Below are 23,458 nucleotides of genomic sequence, written 5' to 3'. Positions count from 1 at the left end.
TAGTTGAACATTACACCAAGTGTGACCAGCTAGTATTCCCTGATCAGTTCATACCAACTCTGTACTGAATTTCCCCTCTGCCACCGACCGCTGGCATGCTATCATGCATTTGTGGAGGCCTTTGGAACGCTATGTTTCTGTACACTGACTGTAGATGGGGACAGAAGTTGGGAGAGCAAACTACCTCTGTCTGCTGGTAGCTTGTCTGGGCTTCTGATCGTGCGTCCATCACTTAGTCTTTTTTTTCCGGGCCCCCTCTCCTGCAGTTCTTACAGACTCGTATCATTTCCTTGAGTATTCCAATTGCTCTCACAATTTCAGTGGAAGCCCCGTGATTTACACTCGAACTCTTCTGCCCTCTTGCACCAGTTGAGATTCGATTCGCAGTCATGCAGTGTCGGTATCAACCCCATTGTTCAACTATAATCTCCCCGTGCCACTGCTAGGGATGCATTACAAAATAGTGTTGGCAATTTCTCTAGTGTTTGCTCCCCATATACCCAATGCAATCAGCTGGGCTGTAAGTTGTATCTGTATTTCAGTCACGTCTGACAGCCTGTCCCCCCCCCTCCTCCCAGTATCTAGGTATGGGTGGGCTAATATGTAGAATGTATAGCAATTTCGGCAGGTAGATCCGCAGGAAGCTGCAACAGTGGCCCACTTCTCGCTTGTATGAATCTAGGACTTCGTCTAAGTTTTCTCAGACTCAGCTGTCGGTCCTCTGATTTCTCTTGAGGTTTTGCATAGATTTTTTTCGGAGAGACAAAGCTGATGTAGTTGTGATATTTCTGTTGATCAGGAATCTAAAGCCAAAATAAATGATGTTTTTGTCGTCCATGTGAAGAGATTTCCCATGCTTAGCAGAATTTTCAGCAGCACTCAAATACCATGCAGCAACTTGCCTCCTCGCCCCTACCGCTTGATAAAATTGCTATTGTAAATCTGAATCTCAATATTTGGGATGACAACAAAATTGTTAGATGGTGTAAATATTCTATGGGACTAGTTGGGTGGAAGGGTAAAAGAAGCACAGCTGTGAATGCTTATTTTTTGTTTGTAAAGCAGTGGCATATTTGTCCCATAGAAAGGAATTGGGAAGCTTGTTTTAGAGGGTCACAAAAGGGAGCATATTTAAAGGTTGATAACCGATTTGAGTAAAAATATAAACCTGTTGTTGGTATCATACAAATTGTGAGAATTGTTGTGTAGAAAATGCTGAACCTCTGAGATGTTAACAATGTATCAGAGAAAATGGCTTTCTGATATAATTTTCTTATGGAAGTTAGGATAAGTGGTCCAAAAACGGAAGCAAGGGCACAAATGTTTTTCGATTTCTTCATTCCCAATATTTTTCTTAGCCAGGAGACTAATGTCTAAAATGCAGACGAAAATGTACTTCCCATGAGAGGAGTCTGCTGCAGTTTGACTATAGCCGTCCAATGAAACACTAGAGTGCTAACTAAGTCTATACAAGTGTAGCACACCTGATTGCCATATTGCTGGAATTGAATGTAAATATGTTCTCCTATAGGAGACTCCATTAAATGAACAATCGGTTGAGTTTCACTTTGTGGTGGATGTTAAACTTCGTACTCTTGAGCGTCAAAATGACACATTTTCTGTACATTATCTTGACCATCCTTGTTGGAAATACGTCTTGCACGCTGAGTGAAACGTACTTTCAACAGCAGAAGTCTTAATTTATTCTCCAGTGGTAGGCTGCAGCTTCACCACAGAGTTCTAATAAACACCTGAAGTGCTAACATTCAAACATGACCAAATGGATACATTATTGCTGAATAAATGTTCAATGCATTTATTCGGAGCAAGCTAAAAGGAATGAACCTTTGTTTTAATGCAGATATGGTACCAGCTGAAAGAATGTGAGTGCTGGTATAGTTTTTAGACATTTTGGGGATCGTATATTTTTAAGGGCTAAAAATAGTTTGGCAATCCCTGCTTGAGTCGGGCATCCCTTTCCGCATGTTTCATCAGACGTTCCATCCCGTCTGTCGTTTAAAGCCTCATTCAGTTTAAAATAGTAACATTTTATCTGATGAAACCGTTATAGATTCCTTACCTTAGAATTACCCCCAGGCATCAGACTGGATCCGGAAAGTTTTTCCTCAGCAGAACCCCTGTGCGTTGGAAGGTGGAGTCGGTCGAATCTGCGTTCGGCGTGGTCCCTGGGATGACATCGCGGTAACTACTTAGACGCCACCCTCGCGTGCTGAGGTCCGGTTTTTTTTTCGTGCCAGCAAATGCAGATCGGGAGAGAGCGGTACCTCCAGTCACTTTTTGACTGACTTTTTCACGACTTTTGTTGACTTCATTTATTGTGTCTTGACTCCTGGTGCACGAGGGATGCCTGGCTTCAAGGTTTGTGGTTGCTGTAACCGACTGATGTCGGTGACGGATCCGCACCGCGTGTGTCTTTAATGCCTGGAGCGCGACCACGACCCCATGTTGTGCTCCGACTGCCGGACCATGGCTCCGAAAGCTACTTGTGACCCGGCAGTCTGCGCCGTTCGAGGTCCCAGTCGCATAGGAGGTCGAGGGATGGGTCGTGGAGCCAGCCCCATTCTTCATCCAAGTCTTTGCCCTCTGGTTCAGGTAAGTCGATGCACAAGAAGTCGAAGACTCATAGTCTCTCTTCAACTTCTCCCTGTCTGTCAGGTGCCCCTCCCGCCTGTGGGGTCTGCTCCGGGCCCCCGGCGCCTTCCCTGGACTCCTGACAGGCTTCGTCAGTTTTATGAAGCGATGCACACCATCTTTGGGCAGCCAGACTCCGCCGGCACGCCATCGGGCCCCGCGGACTTGGCTGGGGGCCCTGGGCCTTCGCCGGCATCTTCGGCCTCTGCACCGCAGGGTCACCTTGGATCCAGATCAGCGCCGGTCGACATTGTCTCCCCCGCTGCTGGTTCCACCAGCACAGCGTCCACAGCAGGCATCGGCTGTGTCTCTAGCAGACGTTGACCCCGGACTCCGGTCTCAAGGTAGACACTGAGCCGAACAGGTGTTGATGGGTGGGGTAAATCACTCAGAAGCAGGAATGACTTGTAGAGAGGTTTATTCTCAGGAGACAGCTTGTACAACCACCACAGATAAGTACACAAGCTAAACTGAAGCTTGACAGAACCTTACACATCTAAGAATGTAACAGGAGGAAGAATCATAACAATTCTAAATGTAACGTGAGAGATGGAATACCACACACCTTCCCCCCCCTAAAAACAAAAAAAAATAATAAAAAAAAACTTAGAGAAAATAATCACGCAGCTTTACTGGAATGTACTTAACTCGTGCACTTTTCCTTTGAACAGAATTATCATTAGAAACATCAGGACATAGCATAGGAACATTTTCATTAATGGAATTTCCAACCTGCGAAGTAATGGGTAGTTCATTACTCGAATTGTCATTTGCAATAGTATTATCCACATTCCGATTTTCATAAGCAAATGTGTCAAACAGCGGAGAATAAGATGCATCACTTTGTTCAACAAAAACGTTGGGTTTAGAGATGGGATGCTCACTGGTGGAGAGTAAAGGATTTAAACCTTGATATAGAGAAATCCTCCTGAAGTTCCATATTTTCCCATCCGCAACTGTCACGGCTTTGGAAAATACTTCGATAACCCTGCAAGGATCTGACCACTTGTTCCACTTATTGTCGAAGGCCCTGCCTAACTTGACACGTACAAAATCACCCACCTTGATCTTCTGGCCAGAATTTTTAGGAGACAAAAATTTAGCTTTCATTCTCTCTTGATATCTCAGGACTCTGTCCTTAACCCTGTCAGGATTCACTGAAGACTCACAAGGAAACTTGATTTTCATCCACCAGGGGAGAAGTTTTGATCCAGGTTTCCTACCCCTAAGCAACTCAAATGGTGAGACACCTGTGACAGAGTTGGGCGAAGTCCGATATGACAATAAAGTAGAACGCAAAGCTTTCCCCCAATCTAAATTACTCTTAATAGCTAGCTGGATAGATTCTTTGATGACTCTATTGAAGCGTTCTGTTTGACCATTGGCCTGGGGATTGTAATTGGACACCCTTTTGTGCACAATACCACACCTCTGAACAAAAGAGGAGAACTCTTTGCTAATGAATTGTGGACCATTGTCCGACACAATTTCAGCAGGTATGCCTTCTCTGCAAAAGACTTCATCTAAAAACTGAACAACTTGGGTAGACCCAACTTTGTCAACGATTTTTAATTCTGGCCATTTTGAAAAATAATCGATGAGGACCAAACACATTTTGATGAGTGGATAAATTGAGAGGTCCAATCACATCAATGCTCAACTTCTTCCAGGGACAAGAAACAAATTCAATAGGTGTAGTGTCAACAGCAACAGGCTTGACAGTCTTATCACTCTTACCACAAGGAGAACATGAGCTAACCCATTTATCGACCATTTTATCTACACCAGGCCACCAGTAAAATTCACGAAGGCGTCTTTTAGTACTAGACATGCCCATATGTCCCTCGTGAGCCATAGAAATAATTCTACTCCTCAAAGAAATAGGAGGGATAATCTTATCACCTCGGAGGACAAAACCTTGGTCAAACATAAGTTCATCCTTCACCTTAAAGAAAGAAAGAATATCGCCAGACAAATTTCGTTCTTGAGGCCACCCATGCTGTAAATACCTAGTCAACAAAGGCAAACTAGAGTCATTCGCCATTGCTTCTCTCCATTCAGCTTCAGCAATGCCACCAGAAGAATCTGTAGTACAGCAATCATTGAGGTCATCAACATTGTAAATGTAAATGTAAATTGATACTTGTATAGCGCACTACTCACCCGCAAGGGTCTCAAGGCGCTTGTACGAATACCGCTGTGGAACCCATCCTGGCTTTCCCTGTGAGGTGTCCACTCCTGGGCACCCCCAAGGTGGAGGCCAGGCATCCTTAGCGCTGTGGGGGCCGTTGTGGAGATTAAGCAAGCTATTGCCCAGAGTTGCAGAGTGGGACTCCATGATTGGAATAGGCACCGAGGCGAGAATTATCAGGTCCGTGGAATTTTTTAGCTCAAGACCCGCCGAGGCGGGGAATTGAACCCTGGTCCCGGGCTAAAGCTCTGCATCAGGGTCTGCCGCTCTAACCATTGAGCCACACTTCTCCACCTCTCATTGAAAACATCAGAATCGTTATCCAAAATGCCAGAAAAAACAGAATTGATCAAAGGCAACCTGGACATGCAGTCAGCATGCACGTTTAAACGACCAGGAACGTATTCAACAATACATTGGAACTCTTGTAATTTAGCAGATAGACGTGCTAGACGAGAAGTTAATTTTCTACCACCACCAGCTGCCAGCATGTTAATTAGATTAAAGTTTTCTTTTTGGAGAACAACCATCCTCCTCTACTACATCTACATAAGCTAAAAATGTTGGGTACCAAAGATCCCATTCCACTTTAGGATCACCAGCAGAAGGTAAGAAATGTGCTGGTGAAGTGATATTGTTAGACATTTTACAGAAATATTAATGAAGTAAATAGAAAAAATAACAAAAGTGGTCACCGTTGTCTAGTTGAATCAGTTGTTACAGGCATAGTCATTCAATTGATGTCCTTGTGAAGTTGAAGAATGCAGCGATATAAGAAATGTTTTCAAATAGATAAGAAATAAGATCGAGTTAAGCAGGCTTAAAATCGGCTTCCGACTCGATTCTAGTTACTATGGAGATAAAATGGCTGCTGGAGCGCAGCGTTGCGCGATGAGGTAAGCGCGTAGGAGTCAAGTGCGCTGTGGAACGTGATGACGTAGAGACGTGATGATGTGGTAAGCGCGACCTGAATGCGCTGTGGATTGTCGAGCGCACGGTGTCCAGGCGCGCAATGGAGAACTCCCAACAGCACGGAATGCTCACGCGGGTAGAAAGGTACCGTCTCTTTTTAAAAAAAAAAAAAAAATGCTTCTCAAAGGTTAAAAGTAGAAAACTACCAGAACCACAACAGGGACAGGTCAAAGTCAGAACGAAGCTTCGCGTAGCGAGGTGGAAACAAGAAGTGTAAAATAAAGGCGAATAAAATTAGTAGAACAGTCAGAATAGAAAAATTTTGGCATAAAAAAATGGTAATTGGAGAACAGCCGCAGGTGCAATCAAAGCACATAAGGTGGTGAAAGCTGCCGCTGGTGCTATCATTAAACACTTAAAAGAAATATAAAGGAATACCTTCAAAGGGTCTTTGCTGGAAACGGTGAACGCTGTCTCCAAACCTCGTTTTGTCAAAAAAAAACACGGGTCCTTTTCTAGCTTCACGCTTGGATATCCCGATCGTCGCCAAATTATGTGGTAAATCACTCAGAAGCAGGAATGACTTGTACAGAGGTTTATTCTCAGGAGACAGCTTGTACAACCACCACAGATAAGTACACAAGCTAAACTGAAGCTTGACAGAACCTTACACATCTAAGAATGTAACAGGAGGAAGAATCATAATTCTAAATGGAACGTGAGAGATGGAATACCACAATGGGTACTTTGGTGCCCCTGTTCTACCCGGGCCCTTTGAGACCAGATTGGCAGCCTGAAGAGGGTGAGGGGTCTAGGGACCCTGTACCCGACCAGTTAGGTTATGAACCGAACTGGAGAGAGGAACTGGGGAAGCCAGTGGTCTGGATACATCCCCAGACCTTGGCGTGTTGTCTTCTCCTACCGTGGCTATGGAGGAGGAAGCGTCATACGCAGTTGTGTTGCGTAGGGTGGCCGAGGCTCTCGAGCTACCTACGGTGGCAGTCAGGACTAACCCCCTGACAGAGGTGCTTCAACCAGCAGAGAGCTCTTTGGAGCCCCTGCTGCCGTTTAATGAAGCCCTCACGGACATCCTTTTGGGCACCTGGTCCAGGCCCAACACAGCGGCTCCTGTGGACAGGATGATTGCCCGACACCACCGCCCGGCCCCGGGTGATCCGACTTTCCTCTCCCAACACCCCACCCCTGAGAGCTTGGCGGTCCAAGCCTCCACTTCAAAGGCGCATTCCCTAACGCACCACCCGATGGGGAATCGAAAAAGCTGGACCACCTTGGGAAGAAAATGTTTTCTTCCTCCAGCTTGGGACTGCGGTCTGTAAACACTCGTGTGCTGCCCCAGTGCCCGGAGGAGGCCCACCCCGTGCTGTCTGGTGTAGTTGCTGATGGGAGAGACGCAGCGAAGTTTACCATCCGCTGTGGGCTGGATTCCGCTAATTCACTAGCCAGGACGATTTCCACGTTGGTAGCCCTTCGACACTATGCCTGGTTGAGGTATAGGTTTTTCGGGGGATGTCCAATCCACTCTTATGCACATGCCCTTTGATGGCTGTCGCCTTTTTGGTGACCAGACAGACAACGCGCTAGAGCGCTTTAAGGACTCCTGAGCTACGGCCAGATCCTTGGGCCTCTCCACTACCTGCCCTGCGCAGTCTGCCGTTTGCCTCTTTTGTCACTACCTAAGGGGTGCCCGCCATGTCCCACCCAGGGCCACAGGCCGGCACAAGCTGTTCAGTCTCTGCTAGGCCGGTGACGTGAAAACCAGCGCTGTGGTTCTGGGGGCCGGCGGGCCAGTCCACCACAGCCCCCTCTGCAGCAGCCTCCAAACCCTCCTAGTCCGACCTTTCAGGGCCACCAAATGCCAGTGGGCGGCAGGATTCGCCATCACCTCTCTACTGGCGCACAATCACGTCGGACAGGTGGGTTTTGCAGATAGTCTGAAGGGCCTACTCCCTCCCCTTCGAGACTGCCCCTCATTCCATGCCACCTCAGTACCATCGCATGTCGGAGGATCTTCTAGCCCTTCTCCAACAGGAAGTTTTGGCACTCTTGGCCAAGTGAGCCATCAAGTGCATTCTGTCCCAGAAGGAGATCGTGGTTGCTATTTGCACTACTTTCTGGTGCCCAAAAATGACAAAGGCCTGCATCCTATCTTGGATCTTAAGAACGTCAACCGTTTCCTCCGGAAGGAGAAGTTTAAAATTTTGACGCTCGCCCAGGTCCTGTCTGCCCTCGACCCTGGAGACTGGATGGTAGAATTAGGCTTGCAGGACGCTTACTTTCACATCCCCCGTCCTGCCGGCCCACTGGCACTACCTGCGGTTCACGGTACGCCACAAGCATTTCCAGTTTACCATGCTCCCCTTTGGCCTTACCAGCGCCCCTTGGGTGTTCACGAAAGTGATGGCAGTGGTCGCAGCTCCTCTGTGCAGATCAGTGGTTAATCTTTCCTTACCTCGACGACTAGCTGTTTAAGGCGAGCCCGCCCCAGGCTGTCATCTCCCACCTCCAGACTACGGCCGACCTCCTGCATTTGCTGGGGTTTTCCATCAATGTGCCGAAGTTGCACCTGATTTCCTCTCCGAAGCTCCTCTTCATCGTAGAGGTTCTGGACACAACACAGTTTGGGGTCCATCCTCCCGAACAGCGAGTCCAGGATATTCGGGCTATAATTCCGATCTTTCAGCCTCTATTCCAGGTTTGCCAGGATGACCCTCAGACTACTGGGTCTGATGGCCTCCTGCATCCTGCTGGTGAATCATGCCAGATCAGGGTATCCTGTCCATTGCGTCCGGATCTCGGAGGGCACTGCACACCAGTTGCAGTGGTGGCTAACGACCTAGGATTGGGTCTACGGCAGATCCCGCTCCCTTCCTCAACCAGAGTTCACAGTGGTGACTGACGCATCACTTCTGGGATGGGGCAGCCACATGGGAAGGTGGAGATCCGGTCCAGGCTCCATATCCACCTTCTGGAGGTTACTGTGGCCATGTGGTACTGCAACAAACTGGGCGGGGGGGTCGTGGACCCTATGTCAGCAGGTCCTCCGCCTCTTGACATGGCTGGAACATCAGGGCATATCCCTGGTGGCTCAACACGTGGCAGCTTCCCTGAATGCCAGGGCGGACAAACTCGGCCGCAGGTGCATGATGGATCACAAATGGCATCTTTACTCTGAGGTGATGCAAGGTCTTTCAGGAGTGGGAGAGCCTGGGTTGGATCTAGTCGCCACCAAAAAGAATGCACAATGTCAGCAGTTCTCCGCGTTGGAATTTCCAAGGCGGAACTCGCTAGGTGACTTTTCGTCGTGAGTGGAATTGTGGTCTTCTACACGCTTTTCTGCCTATACCAACTTCTGCCCAGAGTGCTGAAGATCAAGCGCGACTGGGCCCAAGTCGTTCTTGTGGCTCTATATTTGGCACGAAGAGTCCGGTATCCAAAGCTGCTCCACATGGCCATCAATCCTCCGATCTGACTGCCTCTTTGGTGGATCTTCTGTTGCAGCAGCAGGGGACTAGCCTCCACCTCCTTGGGTGGAGATTGAGCGGCTGCAGTTGACGTTGCTTGACTTGCCTCCATAAGTCTGTGATGTTATCTTGGCAGACAGGCGTCCCTCCAATGAGACCGTATACTCCTGCAGCTGGAACACATTTGTGGCATGGTGCACAGCAAAGGCTGTGGAACCCCTTCCCCCTCTTTCTGAGGTTTCAGCCTTCCTTCGGCTTCCTGATCAGCCTTCTCTTCTCAAGTCGCCTGTTGTAAATAGATTCCTTAAGGGTACTACTCCTTTTCCTCCTGTTCCCTTCGTAATGCCCCAGTGGGACTTGAACTTGGTCCTTACATATCTTATATGCGCTTCCTTTTTAGCTGCTACATAACTGTCTTCTAAGACTTTTCACTTTCAAATTAGCCATTCCAGTGGCCATCACCTCTGCATGCAGGGTGAGCAAGCTACAAGCTTTGTTCCAAACCTCCCTTTCTGGCCGTCCATCCGAACAAGGTCGTCCCTAGAATTGGACCTTCTTTCTTCCCAAGGTGGTTACTTTCAACATTGGCCATACCATCACTTTGCCCACCTTCTTTCTGCATCCTTCGAAAGAGGCAGAGTGGCTCCTCCATCTGGATCCAAAACGTGCGTTTTCCTTCTACTTGGATTGCACCAAACCGTTCCCGGTGGACGACCAGCTCTTTGTTGATTACGTGGGCGCTAAGAAAGGTCGGGTTGTGCACAAACAAACCATCTCCAGGTTGGTTGTTCTGTGCATCAAAGCCTGCTGATCTTTGCCAAAGAAGGAGCCTCCAGTGGAACTGCGTGCCCGTTCCACCAGGGCGACGGCAGCTACCACTGCTTTAGGACGAGGAGTCCCCTTGAATGACATCTGTCAGGCAGGTACGTGGGCATCACTGCACACATTCACCAAACGCTACTGCCTAGACAGCCAAGTCCGAGGGACAGCTTCTTTGTCTTTTCTGTTCTCCAGGACTTTCTGGTGTGAACTTGGTTCGCAGACCCACCTCGGGGTTGGTATTAATGGGGTATCTAAGATAAGCAATCTATAACTGTTTCTTTCAGATGAACAAGTTACTTGCCTTCTGTAACGATATATCTGTAAGACACATAGGTTAGTTATAGATTCCTTACAGCCCCACCCATCCTTCTCGTTCTGCGAACTGACTTCTAGGGTTAAGGATTTCCTTTCAGAGCCCTAGTTTTATGCACCAGTGGTCAGTGTCTTGCATGGTTCTGCGCCTCTGGCGTGGAAAGCGTGTTCAGAACTGACGTCAGCGCATGAGGGCGGCATCTAAGTAGATACCGCAACATCATCCCAGTGACAATGAATGTGGAGTCTATCAACGCCACCTTCCGACGTGCAGGGGTACTGCTGACAGAAAAACTTTCCGTATCCAGACTGACACCTGGGGGTAATTCTAAGCTAAGGAATCTATAACTAACCTATGTTTCTTACAGATTTATCGTTACCGAAGGTAAGTAACTTGTTTGTGTGTGTTCCTATGGCCAGTGAGACCCTTCAAAAACTTTTATTTTTTTTTTACTTCTGTCTACTTCCGTTTTTCAATAGTTGCATCTCCATGCATGGATGCTGGCATAAAAATTATTGGTTCATGAGTTAAATATAAGGAAGTGATGAACATTTTTTGTCTATGAAAATGTTACACTGTATACCTTAATAAAGAACTAGGTTCAGAAGTAATTCATTGGAACATTTTGGAATAAGTAACAGTGTAAGTCCGGCAGAACATTGTCGCTGTTTTTTTTTTTCCCAGTGTTATGGTCTACACAATACTTGGAAATATTTAAAAATATAATGCAAATGGAAAAATATTTTTGGTGACTCATTTATTTCAGCAGGAACTTGTAATAGTTAAGAACCATGTTCCTGTACACATTCAGTGTTTTGCACAGGAAAGTGTAAAATTGTATAATGTCTTCTCCAGCAGCATGTCTCTCAATTCAGCCACAATCTTTGAGCAAGGTAGTGATGTGTGTTCATACTGTAATCTGGTTTGTCCAGGAGCTAGCTATGAATCTCATTGATAGCAAATCAATTGCTTAGTCAAAAAATATGCATCTTTATTTGAATGTTAGTGTCCAGCTGTCTCATTTGTGTACTTGGTTAATTCACACGTCCTACAGATCATAGAATCTCTTTAATAGTGTTCTCTTCATTACTGCTTTTCACCAGTCAGAAAACCTCCGAATCCAAGACCAGATCAAGAAGGAGTTTGAGAAACTGCACAAGTTTCTGCGCGATGAAGAGAAGGCAGCGCTTGCTGATCTGGAAGAAGAAGCGAGGCAGAAAAAGAAGCTGGTGGAGGAGAGGATCAAAAAGCTCCAGGAAGAGATGAGCTCCCTGTCACTTGAGATCAGCAAGCTGCAGTCCGAAATGAAGGAGAATGATGTTTCCTTTCTAATGGTAGGTGCAGAGCGCGGAACTGCTACAGACCTTTGTATTGTTTTCCAAGCCAAAACATGCCATGCTAAAGCTTTCATTTGTAATGGTCTGTTTGTGTGGCCTGGTCATTGCTGTCTCTGAATGCCTGATGTTAAAAATGCTTCAAAGCATACCTCTCTGCTCCAGATAAGTCTCCTTGATGAGGGATGGATCTAGAAAACCAGATATAGGCCAAAGAGGGCTTCAGAGCAGGTCTCAAATTGCTGAGCAGGGTTTGTGTCACCGGATATAGCGTGGCTGACCTAAAAAGGCAGCTCCAGAGCAGCACTTCTGAAGTTCACCAGTGGACTGTTATCGAGGGATCAAACATTAAAGTTGAGCTTTAATGTCCCCAAATAACTGATCTGAATTCTAGTCCAATTTCCTCATCTGAGCGGGGCCAGGGTTACAACTTTTGAAACGCATTGTGCATCAAATAAAAACCTTTAAAATCCCACTGAATAAAGACTTTCTGGAAGTTCTCAAGGTTTATCTTCCAGTGACTATACCATCTCCTCCATGGAAGCTCAACTTAGTGCTTTCTAAACTGAGTCCACCATTTGAACTTCAATCGAGAGCTACTTTGAAGCATATTTCAAGGGACGCAGCATTTTTAATAGCAATCTCATATGATGGGGCAGTGAATTGCAAGCCCCATAGGCAATAGAACCATTTATCAATTTTCATTCTGATAAGGTAACATTTAGGAGTTCCCATCCTTACCTTAAGTAGAAGGCGATTTCTGCATCAATCATTCCACTACTCTTCTGCTTTCTTCACAAGTCTATCATCCGACAGGACTCTTCACTCACTAGATGTTAGGGGAGTCTTCCGATTTTACTTGGATACAATCAAGGATATTAGAAAAAAGAAACCATTATTTGTTAACTGTGTTTGGAAATTGCCAGATCTAGGACCAATCTATTGCCGTATGAGTAGTAGCTGGGCCTGTAATGAGCTGTCTAACAAATCTCTGCCTGGTAGACCCAAGGCCCATTCCACAAGAGGTAAAGCTGCAACCAAGGCCTGGGTTAGATATGTCCCTATCACTGACCACTCTGATGCGGCGACCTGGAAATCAGTGCATGCTTTCGCTAGACACTATTGTCAGGTACTCTAGCAGAGTTAAAATTGACAAATATTCAACTTGCTACTCTATTCAAGCTTTTATAACCACTATGAGGATCTTACAGTACGGAAGAAACAGTTGCTTACATGTAGTTCTAGTTCTGCATTGTCGTAATCTCCATTGAAGGTCATAAATGACCGCCCGCCTCCCTGGCTGGTTATTGTTGGGCTGTAAGCCTTCTCTGTATTCACCTGTACTTAAGGACTGGCTTCGGTAAGAATCTACAAGTACAACAAATTATAGAAAGGAGAACATTCCAGATTCCTAAATGGAGTCTTTTTTTTTTTTCTCTTCTGAATGTAAGCCTAGCAGGCTGCATGCATTTCTTCTTCTACAGAATGTTTTAAAGGGGTTTTGCATGCCAGGTGCTGCAACTCAACACAGACCTTTTAAAGTAGACCTTCAGGAGACAATTCCAGTTGTGGCAGACCTCCATTGTATATGATTATACTTGAACCCATGGATATAGATCTTCTGCAATGTTAGTTCCATAGAAGAAAACGATACAGAAAGGCCTTCGACTGTCCATGCACCAAGCAGAACCTTTATTCGAGTTTGACTTCAATTAAGATTGCTACGCTGCAGAAGCAGCACTATAGATATGCACATTTTTATTCGTTTCCTTTCTCTGCAATGTCCAGAGAGTGCAGGCCCCTCTGATACAGAATCCATGCCACATACTAATAAACCAGTGGTAACACTGGGATTGTTGCATCATGCTCTGGTATTTCCTCTAAAAATGTATGTTTATCCTTATTGTATTCAAGGTGTTTACAGATATGGCGCTGCCTCATCCTCTGGCACTGTTAAACCAATTCCACAGCCCAACAATTGGGATACGTGGGTTGATTTGTGTCTAAAGGTTCTTTACTCCCAGATTGGCTACCCAAACTGCCAGGACCATAAACCCTTAAGCCCCTACCTTTGTGGTCTGGTATTCTGTTACATTAAACACCCCTCTTGTAAATTTAAGTATGGTTCTGCTATGTAATAATGTGGAGATGTCCTCAAAACGTGGTGTTTGGAGGGAAAAATGTATATGAAAGATGATTATGCTTTTGTCCATTATTTATAACCTGGAGGGTTTCCAGAGGTAACCGGCTTCTAATCAGTGTACTGAGGTGGTACAATATTTCCTCCCAGGAAATGCATGCAGTGGCAACAGAAGACTCCGACCATATGTTCCTTTCCACTATGGGTGAATCCCTGGAATACCCACATCATAAAATGGAGTAACAGTACGTTTGTAGCATGTGAGGCAGTATATATGCATGCTCTGCACACTTCTGGCATCTAGTTTTTAGCTTGGTCATTTGCAAGATGTTTTCCTTCAAAGTAGTCTTTCAAGTCAGTTCTACTCCTTCCTCAGTTTGCAACGTGCATGAACATCTACTCCAAGTTAGATTGTTTTGTTTCGGCCTCTGAGTTTACACATGTGCCAACAGGGCTCCTTGTTTGGGACTTGTAGAGCTTGCCTTCGGACCCATTTGGTTTTCGACTCCGGAAGAAAACTCACCTTTGATGGTTCCAGACTCCGTAGTTCACAGATGACATTCAACAGACGTGTACCTCCACCTCCATTCAACATTTTTCTGTTTGGGCTCAGGCCCTCCCTAGGAAACTGTGCCCCGTGCATGGAGGACTTGCTCATCAAGAATGCTTGGGCTGTGATGGAAAGCATGCCCTCCCACTGCTACTCCAAATTTCAGTGGACTGACAGTGAGTGCGGCTTGACTCACCTTCTGGTTGAAGAAGGTGGTTTGTGGTGCCTGACATTGGACCACAACTCCAAGGCCTGTGGCTCGTGCATCCAAATGAACTCAAAGCTATTCTGGGACACAACTCTGATTTCTATGTCTCCACCAGTGCCAAAAGGATGATACTGTTCCCGCCCCTGAAGTCGGTTGTGTGGCAGGTCTTCGTCATGGTCGAAGTCTTCAGGAAAGTTAAAGAAGAAACGTAAATATTTTAAGTGGGAAATTACCCCTTCTTGCTACTCTTGAACTCCAGAGAGCAAGTAGTAGCATATAGAGAGGCTATGTTGTGGATAGTCAGCAATTTAACCACTCACTTTGGTGTACCTTTAGGATTGATACAAAGGTGGTTCTGTTGGGTAAGGCAAATCACTTTGGCAATGCTAATAAATGCAAATTAAACGTTTAAAAACTCTCTGAAACACATATGCAATGAGAAAATGTATACTCCAGCAATCCAATAATCAACTTCATATAGCCAATGGGTGATTTGGAACGAATTTACATTAGGATTCAATCATGTTACATCTGAATTAATTCATTCAATGATGGCATTGGATACTTTTGAAAGACCGTCAAACACAAGTGAAAATTATGTGACAATTGGTGACAAGTGCTTGGTGCATGAAGTAATGTACAGTGAAATCGAAAAATACATATATACAATTATGTACAAGGGTTTAATTGGTCAGAATCTATTTCACAACCAAGTGATCCTAGCATTCATTTCAAGGATCCTGGAGTTTAAAATGAATGCTAGGATCACTTGGTTGTGAAATAGATTCTGGCCAATTAAACCCTTGTACATAATTGTATATATGTATTTTTCGATTTCACTGTACATTACTTCATGCACCAAGCACTTGTCACCAATTGTCACATAATTTTCACTTGTGTTTGACGGTCTTTCAAAAGTATCCAATGCCATCATTGAATGAATTAATTCAGATGTAACATGATTGAATCCTAATATAAATTCGTTCCAAATCACCCCTTGGCTATATGAAGTTGATTATTGGATTGCTGGAGTATACATTTTCTCATTGCATATGTGTTTCAGAGTTTTTAAACGTTTAATATGCATTTATTAGCATTGCCAAAGTGATTTGCCTTACCCAACAGAACCACCTTTGTATTTAACGACATTCACCCAGGTTCTGAGGGACACAGGGTTACCCCTTTTTCTTTAAACCATACCTTCAGGATTGACCTAGCGTAGCACCAAATTCAATGCCTACATCATTGCCGCCAACTGCTTTAGCCCATTCGCATTGACGCCAATGACTCTAGAGGAGGAAGTACAGCACCAATCTGAATACAAACTTTTACCAATCACTGTCACTTTTGCCCTTTCCTCCATTGTAGGGCCTGGCCTTCATAACCTTTTGAGCATAGGTTCTGATTATGACAACTGTGAGGAGTGACTTTTATATGCCACTGTATGATGACAACTGGAATGAGGGGCTACAGAATGTCTGTGGCCTTGATACTTCACATGATATTGGTCTTGTATGTCCCACAGGTCCTGCTATGGAAGAAAGTGATTATTTTGCTGTTGTGATGCAAAGGGCATATTACTTGCAACTAACTACCAGCTATGGAAGTCAAAATGAATGTCCTAACTGATGTATTGTATCTTGCTCAGTCTCCTGTTAAGCTTCTCCTGCCCTATTATGAGGCACTTACTGACACACTTTTGGGCAATTGGGCCATGCCCTCTCCAGGACCACCCATCAACAGACAGGTTGTCTCTGTCTATTGCCCTGCTCTTGGCAATTCTGCCTAAAACTGCGTTCCACTCCGGACGCATGGTGGCCCAAGCTTCCAACTGCAGGGTCAATCCAATCACTTTCCCTACCACTCCTCTCAATTATAAATTTAAGCAAAGTAAGACTTTTGGCAAAAGGATATTCTCTCCTACAAGCCTTGCTTGAAGATCGGTCAATGCCAGCTGTCTGCCTGGCAGTTATTACCATTCCTTTTGGTATACAGTGGCACAAGTTTTTTCCTGGCTGTTTCAGATCGGGCATCTGACGCAGGTTATTCAGGATGGTCATGATGCAGCAACATTTTTGATATGCTGCGACCTGGTTACGACAGATTGCTTGGGATGAGCCACACAGTCGCCAAGCCTAGATGCGAGGTAGCGCCTGGGGATTTTCAGGCATATTTAATGGACTTGCCCATCGACTGATCTTGCCTTTTTGAGGATAAAACAGGCGCTGCCTTAGAGTACTTTAAAGAGAGCGGAGCCACAATGCATTTCTTGGATCTTGGGTTTATTTTGATGTTAGCTAAAATAAAGAAGCAATGAAGGTGTCCTGCACCACTTGTCTGTAGGAACACCTTAATTTGTAAAGACCTCTTGCACTAGACATGGAAAAAAATTGAGACTCAAAGATTTAAAAGTGTTTCACCTTAGTACATCAAATTGGATCACTGCATTGAAAGGCACTTATTAAGAGAATTTTTAAACATGAACCTGGAAACGTGCAGGCCACTCCTGTCCTGATGACCATGCCATAAGTGAACCAAGAAGTGTCATTGGTCATCTGCACCCTCTGAATGACCTAGGCTGTTATAACTAAACAACATTGTAGTTCAAGCACAGAAGGTTTTGTACAGCACACTTCTTGAATTCCTTTATTTCAAGATGTTCTGACATGGTAATGAAGAAAAAGGAGGCCAATTGAAATAAAATAATTGCCTAGTATTACACATTCTGGGCAAGTGGGGGAAGCTAAGATTGATCCCTGTTTTCTGGTTCACATTGTGTAATTGAGCCACTAGAGGAGCATCCCTTCCCCCCCTCATGTTTTACATTGAAAGTGAATACTGTCTTTAATTCTTGGCACAAGGTTAGTGCCAGGGTGGCAGACAGGAGCCATGTGAAGGCTCAGTTTGTTGTCTGCACTGAGTGCATGCTTTGGTCCCCCCCCCCCACCCCCCCACGTCCACCTTAGACCAACCTGACCCTTATCCTGCTGGCAAGAATGTATGACGTTACAACGCATACTTTTACAACGCATAATTTTAAAACACCACATCCATTACAACGCATTCCATTACAATGAATATTTAAAAACTACCTTTACAACGCATTCCATTACAACGCATACTACCTTCCCAACGCATACTATTACAACACATACCATTACATTGCATGTATGGTAAGTATTGGATAGTGTAGGGGTAAAAATTGCTATTCTAACTCCAGGGGGTGCAACAGTAGGGTAAGTGTTGGATAGTGTAAGGGTACTATGCGTTGTGATGGTAGGCGTTGAGTGATGGGGGGGGGCGTTGTGAGTGATGGGGGGGGCGTTGTGAGTGATGGGGGGGGGCGTTGAGTGATGGGGGGGGCGTTGTGAGTGATGGGGGGGCGTTGTGAGTGATGGGGGGGCGTTGTGAGTGATGGGGGCGTTGTCATGGCATGCGTTGTAAAAGTTGCATTGTAAAGGTTGTTTCCCGCTGGCATCAATGTGGCCCTCGGACATGCCACTGACTATACATTTTGGACTCTAGGGAAATATTTGCTAGTGCCCATGTTTAAACAATCATTATTTTACTGCATGATTGGCTGAGTGCAGCTGATGTCACCTGCTGCTTGATTTGACACACAAGTGATTGTAATTCAAGCCTTTGTATACTGTTCTTCCCAGCATACCACCTCCTTATGGGCTGTCATCTTACACATGCTATCCACAATTCTTTAGGATGTTTACTACCCTCCTACAACAATTCTGCCTGCCTCTCTAAGCGAGTGAGGCACAAGTTATTATTTTATTCATTATAATGCTGAAGAAAGTGATCTTGGTGCTAGCAGTGTTTTTACCTCCTTTAATTATGTTTCCTAATGTCAAGGGACTGAATAAATCCATTAACGGATGAAGTAAACTTGACTCTTAAATCAAAGGTAAACTGTGGCAAGAGATCTGCGTTCTAAGTGCTCTCTCCTAAACCAACTGAGTTGAATGTATTTTTTCAGTCAGATGAGGACGACTGTCTCGTTCACGGAAACACATTTTTCACCTTAATGTCACCAAAGGTGAAAAATATCACCCCGTGTACTAACTGAATGAACCACATTCCCAAAGGCAGACTGGCATCTTTTAGCACAATCTATTTACAAACATCCTAGTCTGTGCAGACGGCAGCAGTCAGATGGTTGTCAAGGTGCTTGTTGCCAAAACAGGCTTTGGTATGTTAAAAACTTTTTTTTTCTCTCTGGAATGGCAAGTACTGGCAACATTTGCTGACTCTCTGGACCACCTCCTTTTTCCTGGATAGTAGCGAATAGATAACTGTCGCAACAAAAGAAACCTCGACCAGATAATCATAGTGACATTAGTGGCTTTCTAAATGTTATTCCCATGCTTGTTCGTTGTTAAACTTTAGTCCTTGATTGCCTTACACTATATACCCTTTAACCTGCGCAAGAAAAACACCTAGACATCTTCATAGTATCTTCTGTTGGATATAAAAACCTTGCATACTTGTCCTAGTTGTGAACTTTGTTTCAACCAGACAGGAGTAAAAGCTGGTGGATATCGGGTCCATTGAGCAGCTCAATCTGATTTGGTACTCATCCTCCTAAGTAGTGAGCCGTCTACTCCGCCATTATCTTCACTTGTTTGTGAAAGTTGTAAGCGACCACAGACTGCTTCTTTTACCTAATCTTGTACTTGTGCACTTTCTATTGTGAATTACTGCATAGTCGAACTGGTTTTGTTGGAAACTGGATTGGTATGTAGGGGGCAAGATTCATTCTTGATGTGAGCTGTAATCTAGCCCATACAATGTCAAGTAGTCTAGTTTCTAAATGTAGATGCAGGTTTCTTTGAGGAAACCCAGGCTTGGCATTAGTAGCTTGAAACAAGTTTGCAGGCAAAAACTTAAATCAAAGCTAAATCATGAAATTAGATTTCTAAAAAACGTAGTAAAAGACGCCACCATAAACTGGTGTAAGAGATCAGCAGTTAAGAGATTTTAAATCTATGGCTAAAAAGCATCTGTAGACTCTGAATGTCATGTTATCCCTGGGATGCCATAGACCTGTTCCTAGGCACCTATTGCTACCAGCTACAATGGAAGCGAAGATCAAGAGTTTTACCTGAAAGCTTAAACAGTTTTCAGAGCTCAAAACCCATACATTGGACAAGATGGATTCTGGAAATTCCCAAAAAGTTGTTGGATCCCTTCTTTTTACTGTTCACCGGTAAACCTTGTGCTTAAAGGTCCAAGTGTTGTAAACCTGGCAATGGTGTGGTCCAGGCCAGTGTTTTTCAGGTAGGCTTGACGCATTGAGTCCTCCAGAAGATGTATTTGGTCCCACCTACACCAAAGGATACCAGGCCTTCGATTTCAACACTCCCTCGCTCCTCACGGTGCACTGTATTCCTTTGACTACCTTCTTTGGGGGAAAAAGGTGATCTAAATCGGTGGCGAAGGGATCCAATTTAAAACTGCTAGCAGGAAGTGCTAGCCAGCCGCTACTCCAGGCAAACATGTTTTCAGGCTGGCTTAAAATAAAACCGAATGTTAACGTTTCTTTGAAATGTTCTTATTTGTCTGAAAAATAATGTTCGAGGTATATGAGCTGTAGATCATATGCGTTAGCATTGATCGCCATCTGGTGTTGGGCTCGGATGTTTGCACTTTGTTTTTCTTCAAAGAAGTCTTTGTAGTCACAAGGTAGGTGACTCCTCCTTTTGGTGATAGTGCGCATGGGCATCAACTCCATCCTCCGATTGTTTTTTTTTTTTTCCCTCCATCAGGTTCGGTTGTGTATTGCTGCGCTCTGGTTCGGTATCATTCTTGAACCCTCCTCGACGGTGTTGTCTTCGATCGCGTTTTCCCATTCATTGCGTATTGTCCAAACTGTGAAAACCTTTGATAGGGAACTTCGAGGTGGGCTGTCGAGCACACCTGTGCCAACCGCTCCTGCAGTGGATGGAGCGGACTCCGTTCTGTTGTGATTCTATCTAGGACACTAATTCGATATTCCCGATTTATGCCCTTATATGGTTATAACAAATAATATCCTTATAAAGGCATAAGAATCATATCCATATTTAGGAATAGCCCATGCAGTCCAAATACGGCAAGGCTACTCCCATAGACTCCTAGAAAGTACAACGCGTTCTTTAAACAAACCAAGCCTCCATTAGCCCGGGAAATCCCCCTGCTTTTGTTTTGATTTGCACAAGAACTCCTGGAGTCCAGAAAGAACTGTTAGTTCTTAGTGACGTCTTATGTCCAACCTTGAGTCAAACCCGGCACCTTCCAGGTATAAACATACCAAGGGTGCCTTAAGCGCAAACACGGTGGTTTGGAGCAGAGCGGCTATCTACTTGCCCGACGCCCAGCTGATGCGAGAGTCGAAGGAAGCCGACCCTCCCATTTGACGCACAGAGAGACGCTGTCTATTCTCCTGCCGAGAAAATCCAGCTCCGGTGTTTCCAGTCACCCTTGCGGGTTGCTGGGAGATCGAGTCCTGAGAGAGATACAAGACCTCCTACATTCTTACCAAGGTACGGAGCTGACTAAATCCTTAGGAGAATTCTTGATTCAGATTCTTGGCAAAAACCAACTTAACTTTAACTGCAACTTATTTACTCCTTCCCACGTATTAGGCTTAGGTCAGGTACACCGGGGTAGGCGTATCTTAGAAGCACCAGTTGAGTACGTTAGTCAATGTTTTTATGTATGTATATATTTTATCCATTTTAAAGTATCATATGGCTAAGAAACCATATCAATGCTTTTACAGTATTATTTCATAATACTCCTTTTACTGTACGCACTTTACTTTATGATAAGTATTGCAATTGTGGCAACTCATTTCTCTTGCATGAGAAAGAAGACTGCTCAATAAATAACTTTTATTGAAAACGCCCATCTCTCTATTTCTCTGCACTCTGGTGAAACTAAGTATGCACGATTGAGTGAAATAACTGTCTATTGTTTTCACACGACTCTAGAGATATACTCTTTATTCTGAGGGAGCAAAGTTGTCATGTTTATGCGGTTGTCAGAAACTAATCCCTTCTTGTCTAAATCAGGACGGTTAACTCTTTCCTGAACATTCGAGAGTTTCTAGTGACCTCTGAGCTAGCTGGCAAAACTAATTAAGTCCAATATAGTCAGTGACCTAGATGACCTCAGTCCTACGTCTACACTGCTGTTTATATTATTCCAATGGTTGGGACCATTCCCTTGAACCTTATACTGGATCTAGCTTAGATCTAGCTATAGAGTATTCTTTGATGGAATCACAGGCACAAAACATTTAACTTCCAGGATACAAAAACATTTATTAAAATGACAAAAATATGAACAAATTTACAGTTGTACATCATACATTTTATAAAAAGAACGATTAAAATTACTCATGAACTAATGAGACGGTTGGACAATTTCTTGTGACCTGCACAAGCAAACGGACAGACAGAAATTGCAAAACATATAAATTGTAAAATACACGGTGTACATTCAGTGCTTCGATTTAATCTCTCCCTGGTCTTGTAAACTGAAACTTGAAAATCAACAAAGGAGGTGAAGGTTTGAATTGTACTAGATTTTAGGCGTCGACGCGTTTCGGTGGATATAACGTATTTCTCTTCCACCTTTTTCAAGACTACAAGTTCGGTGTCTGTCTTGTTTTGAGGCTTTGCAATAGTCCTATAATAGATGTACATACAATTACTGTTCAGTTTATTTCATTAGTTATATACATATGCATCATTATAAAATACAATCCTAGAAAAGGGTCCTAAATATGCACATTTCCTATTTTGTAAAAACAGTCATGTATCATGAATTGCATTTAACATAACCCGCGTGATACTATTGCAGTCCTGTCTGCACTACCTGTATGTACTGCGTCCCTAAATGTGTGCAGGACTCAACCTATAGAACGAGAATGCCACTGTGTAGTTAAAAGGGTCTCTGACACATTTCCAGGTGCACAGTCATAGTCTACAGTTCAGGCCCTTAGACTTTATATCAAGTCTAGACGGTAAGGTAATTACAGTAAAATACTCCTAGACTAAATCATTTTCTCTGAACATACCTCTACCCCAGGTATCTCCCCCTTTTTTGAGCCACCAGCCCCATAATGAAAGTAGTTTTAGAGAAAGGGTTTAGTTATAACGGCAGACAGTTATCTACCTAGATAGCTACTTTTTCACCTGGCACCATAGTGTTGATAACTCTACTTTTATCCATTCTCGTTCTATAGGTTGAGTCCTGCACACATTTAGGGACGCAGTACATGCAGGTAGTGCAGACAGGACTGCAATAGTATCACGCGGGTTATGTTAAATGCAATTCATGATACATGACTGTTTTTACAAAATAGGAAATGTGCATATTTAGGACCCTTTTCTAGGATTGTATTTTATAATGATGCATATGTATATAACTAATGAAATAAACTGAACAGTAATTGTATGTACATCTATTATAGGACTATTGCAAAGCCTCAAAACAAGACAGACACCGAACTTGTAGTCTTGAAAAAGGTGGAAGAGAAATACGTTATATCCACCGAAACGCGTCGACGCCTAAAATCTAGTACAATTCAAACCTTCACCTCCTTTGTTGATTTTCAAGTTTCAGTTTACAAGACCAGGGAGAGATTAAATCGAAGCACTGAATGTACACCGTGTATTTTACAATTTATATGTTTTGCAATTTCTGTCTGTCCGTTTGCTTGTGCAGGTCACAAGAAATTGTCCAACCGTCTCATTAGTTCATGAGTAATTTTAATCGTTCTTTTTATAAAATGTATGATGTACAACTGTAAATTTGTTCATATTTTTGTCATTTTAATAAATGTTTTTGTATCCTG

The 23,458-nt window shown here is 44.2% G+C and overlaps 1 protein-coding gene across 1 annotated transcript in view; it reads left to right on the top strand.

The window, feature by feature from the left end:
* TRIM35 (tripartite motif containing 35) overlaps nt 1-23,458 on the top strand; it is a 173,371-nt gene that overhangs the window by 77,422 nt on the left and 72,491 nt on the right. Inside the window, exon 3 of the mRNA XM_078649936.1 lies at nt 11,476-11,706. Coding sequence (XP_078506062.1) covers nt 11,476-11,706 — 231 coding nt within the window. The remainder of the gene's footprint in view (nt 1-11,475; nt 11,707-23,458) is intronic.

The sequence above is a fragment of the Lissotriton helveticus genome, chromosome 6 (genome assembly GCF_964261635.1).
Source record: "Lissotriton helveticus chromosome 6, aLisHel1.1, whole genome shotgun sequence".
NCBI lineage: Eukaryota > Metazoa > Chordata > Amphibia > Caudata > Salamandridae > Lissotriton > Lissotriton helveticus.
The sequence above is the reverse complement of the archived record's forward strand: the minus strand, read 5'-3'. Positions and strand labels throughout refer to the sequence as shown.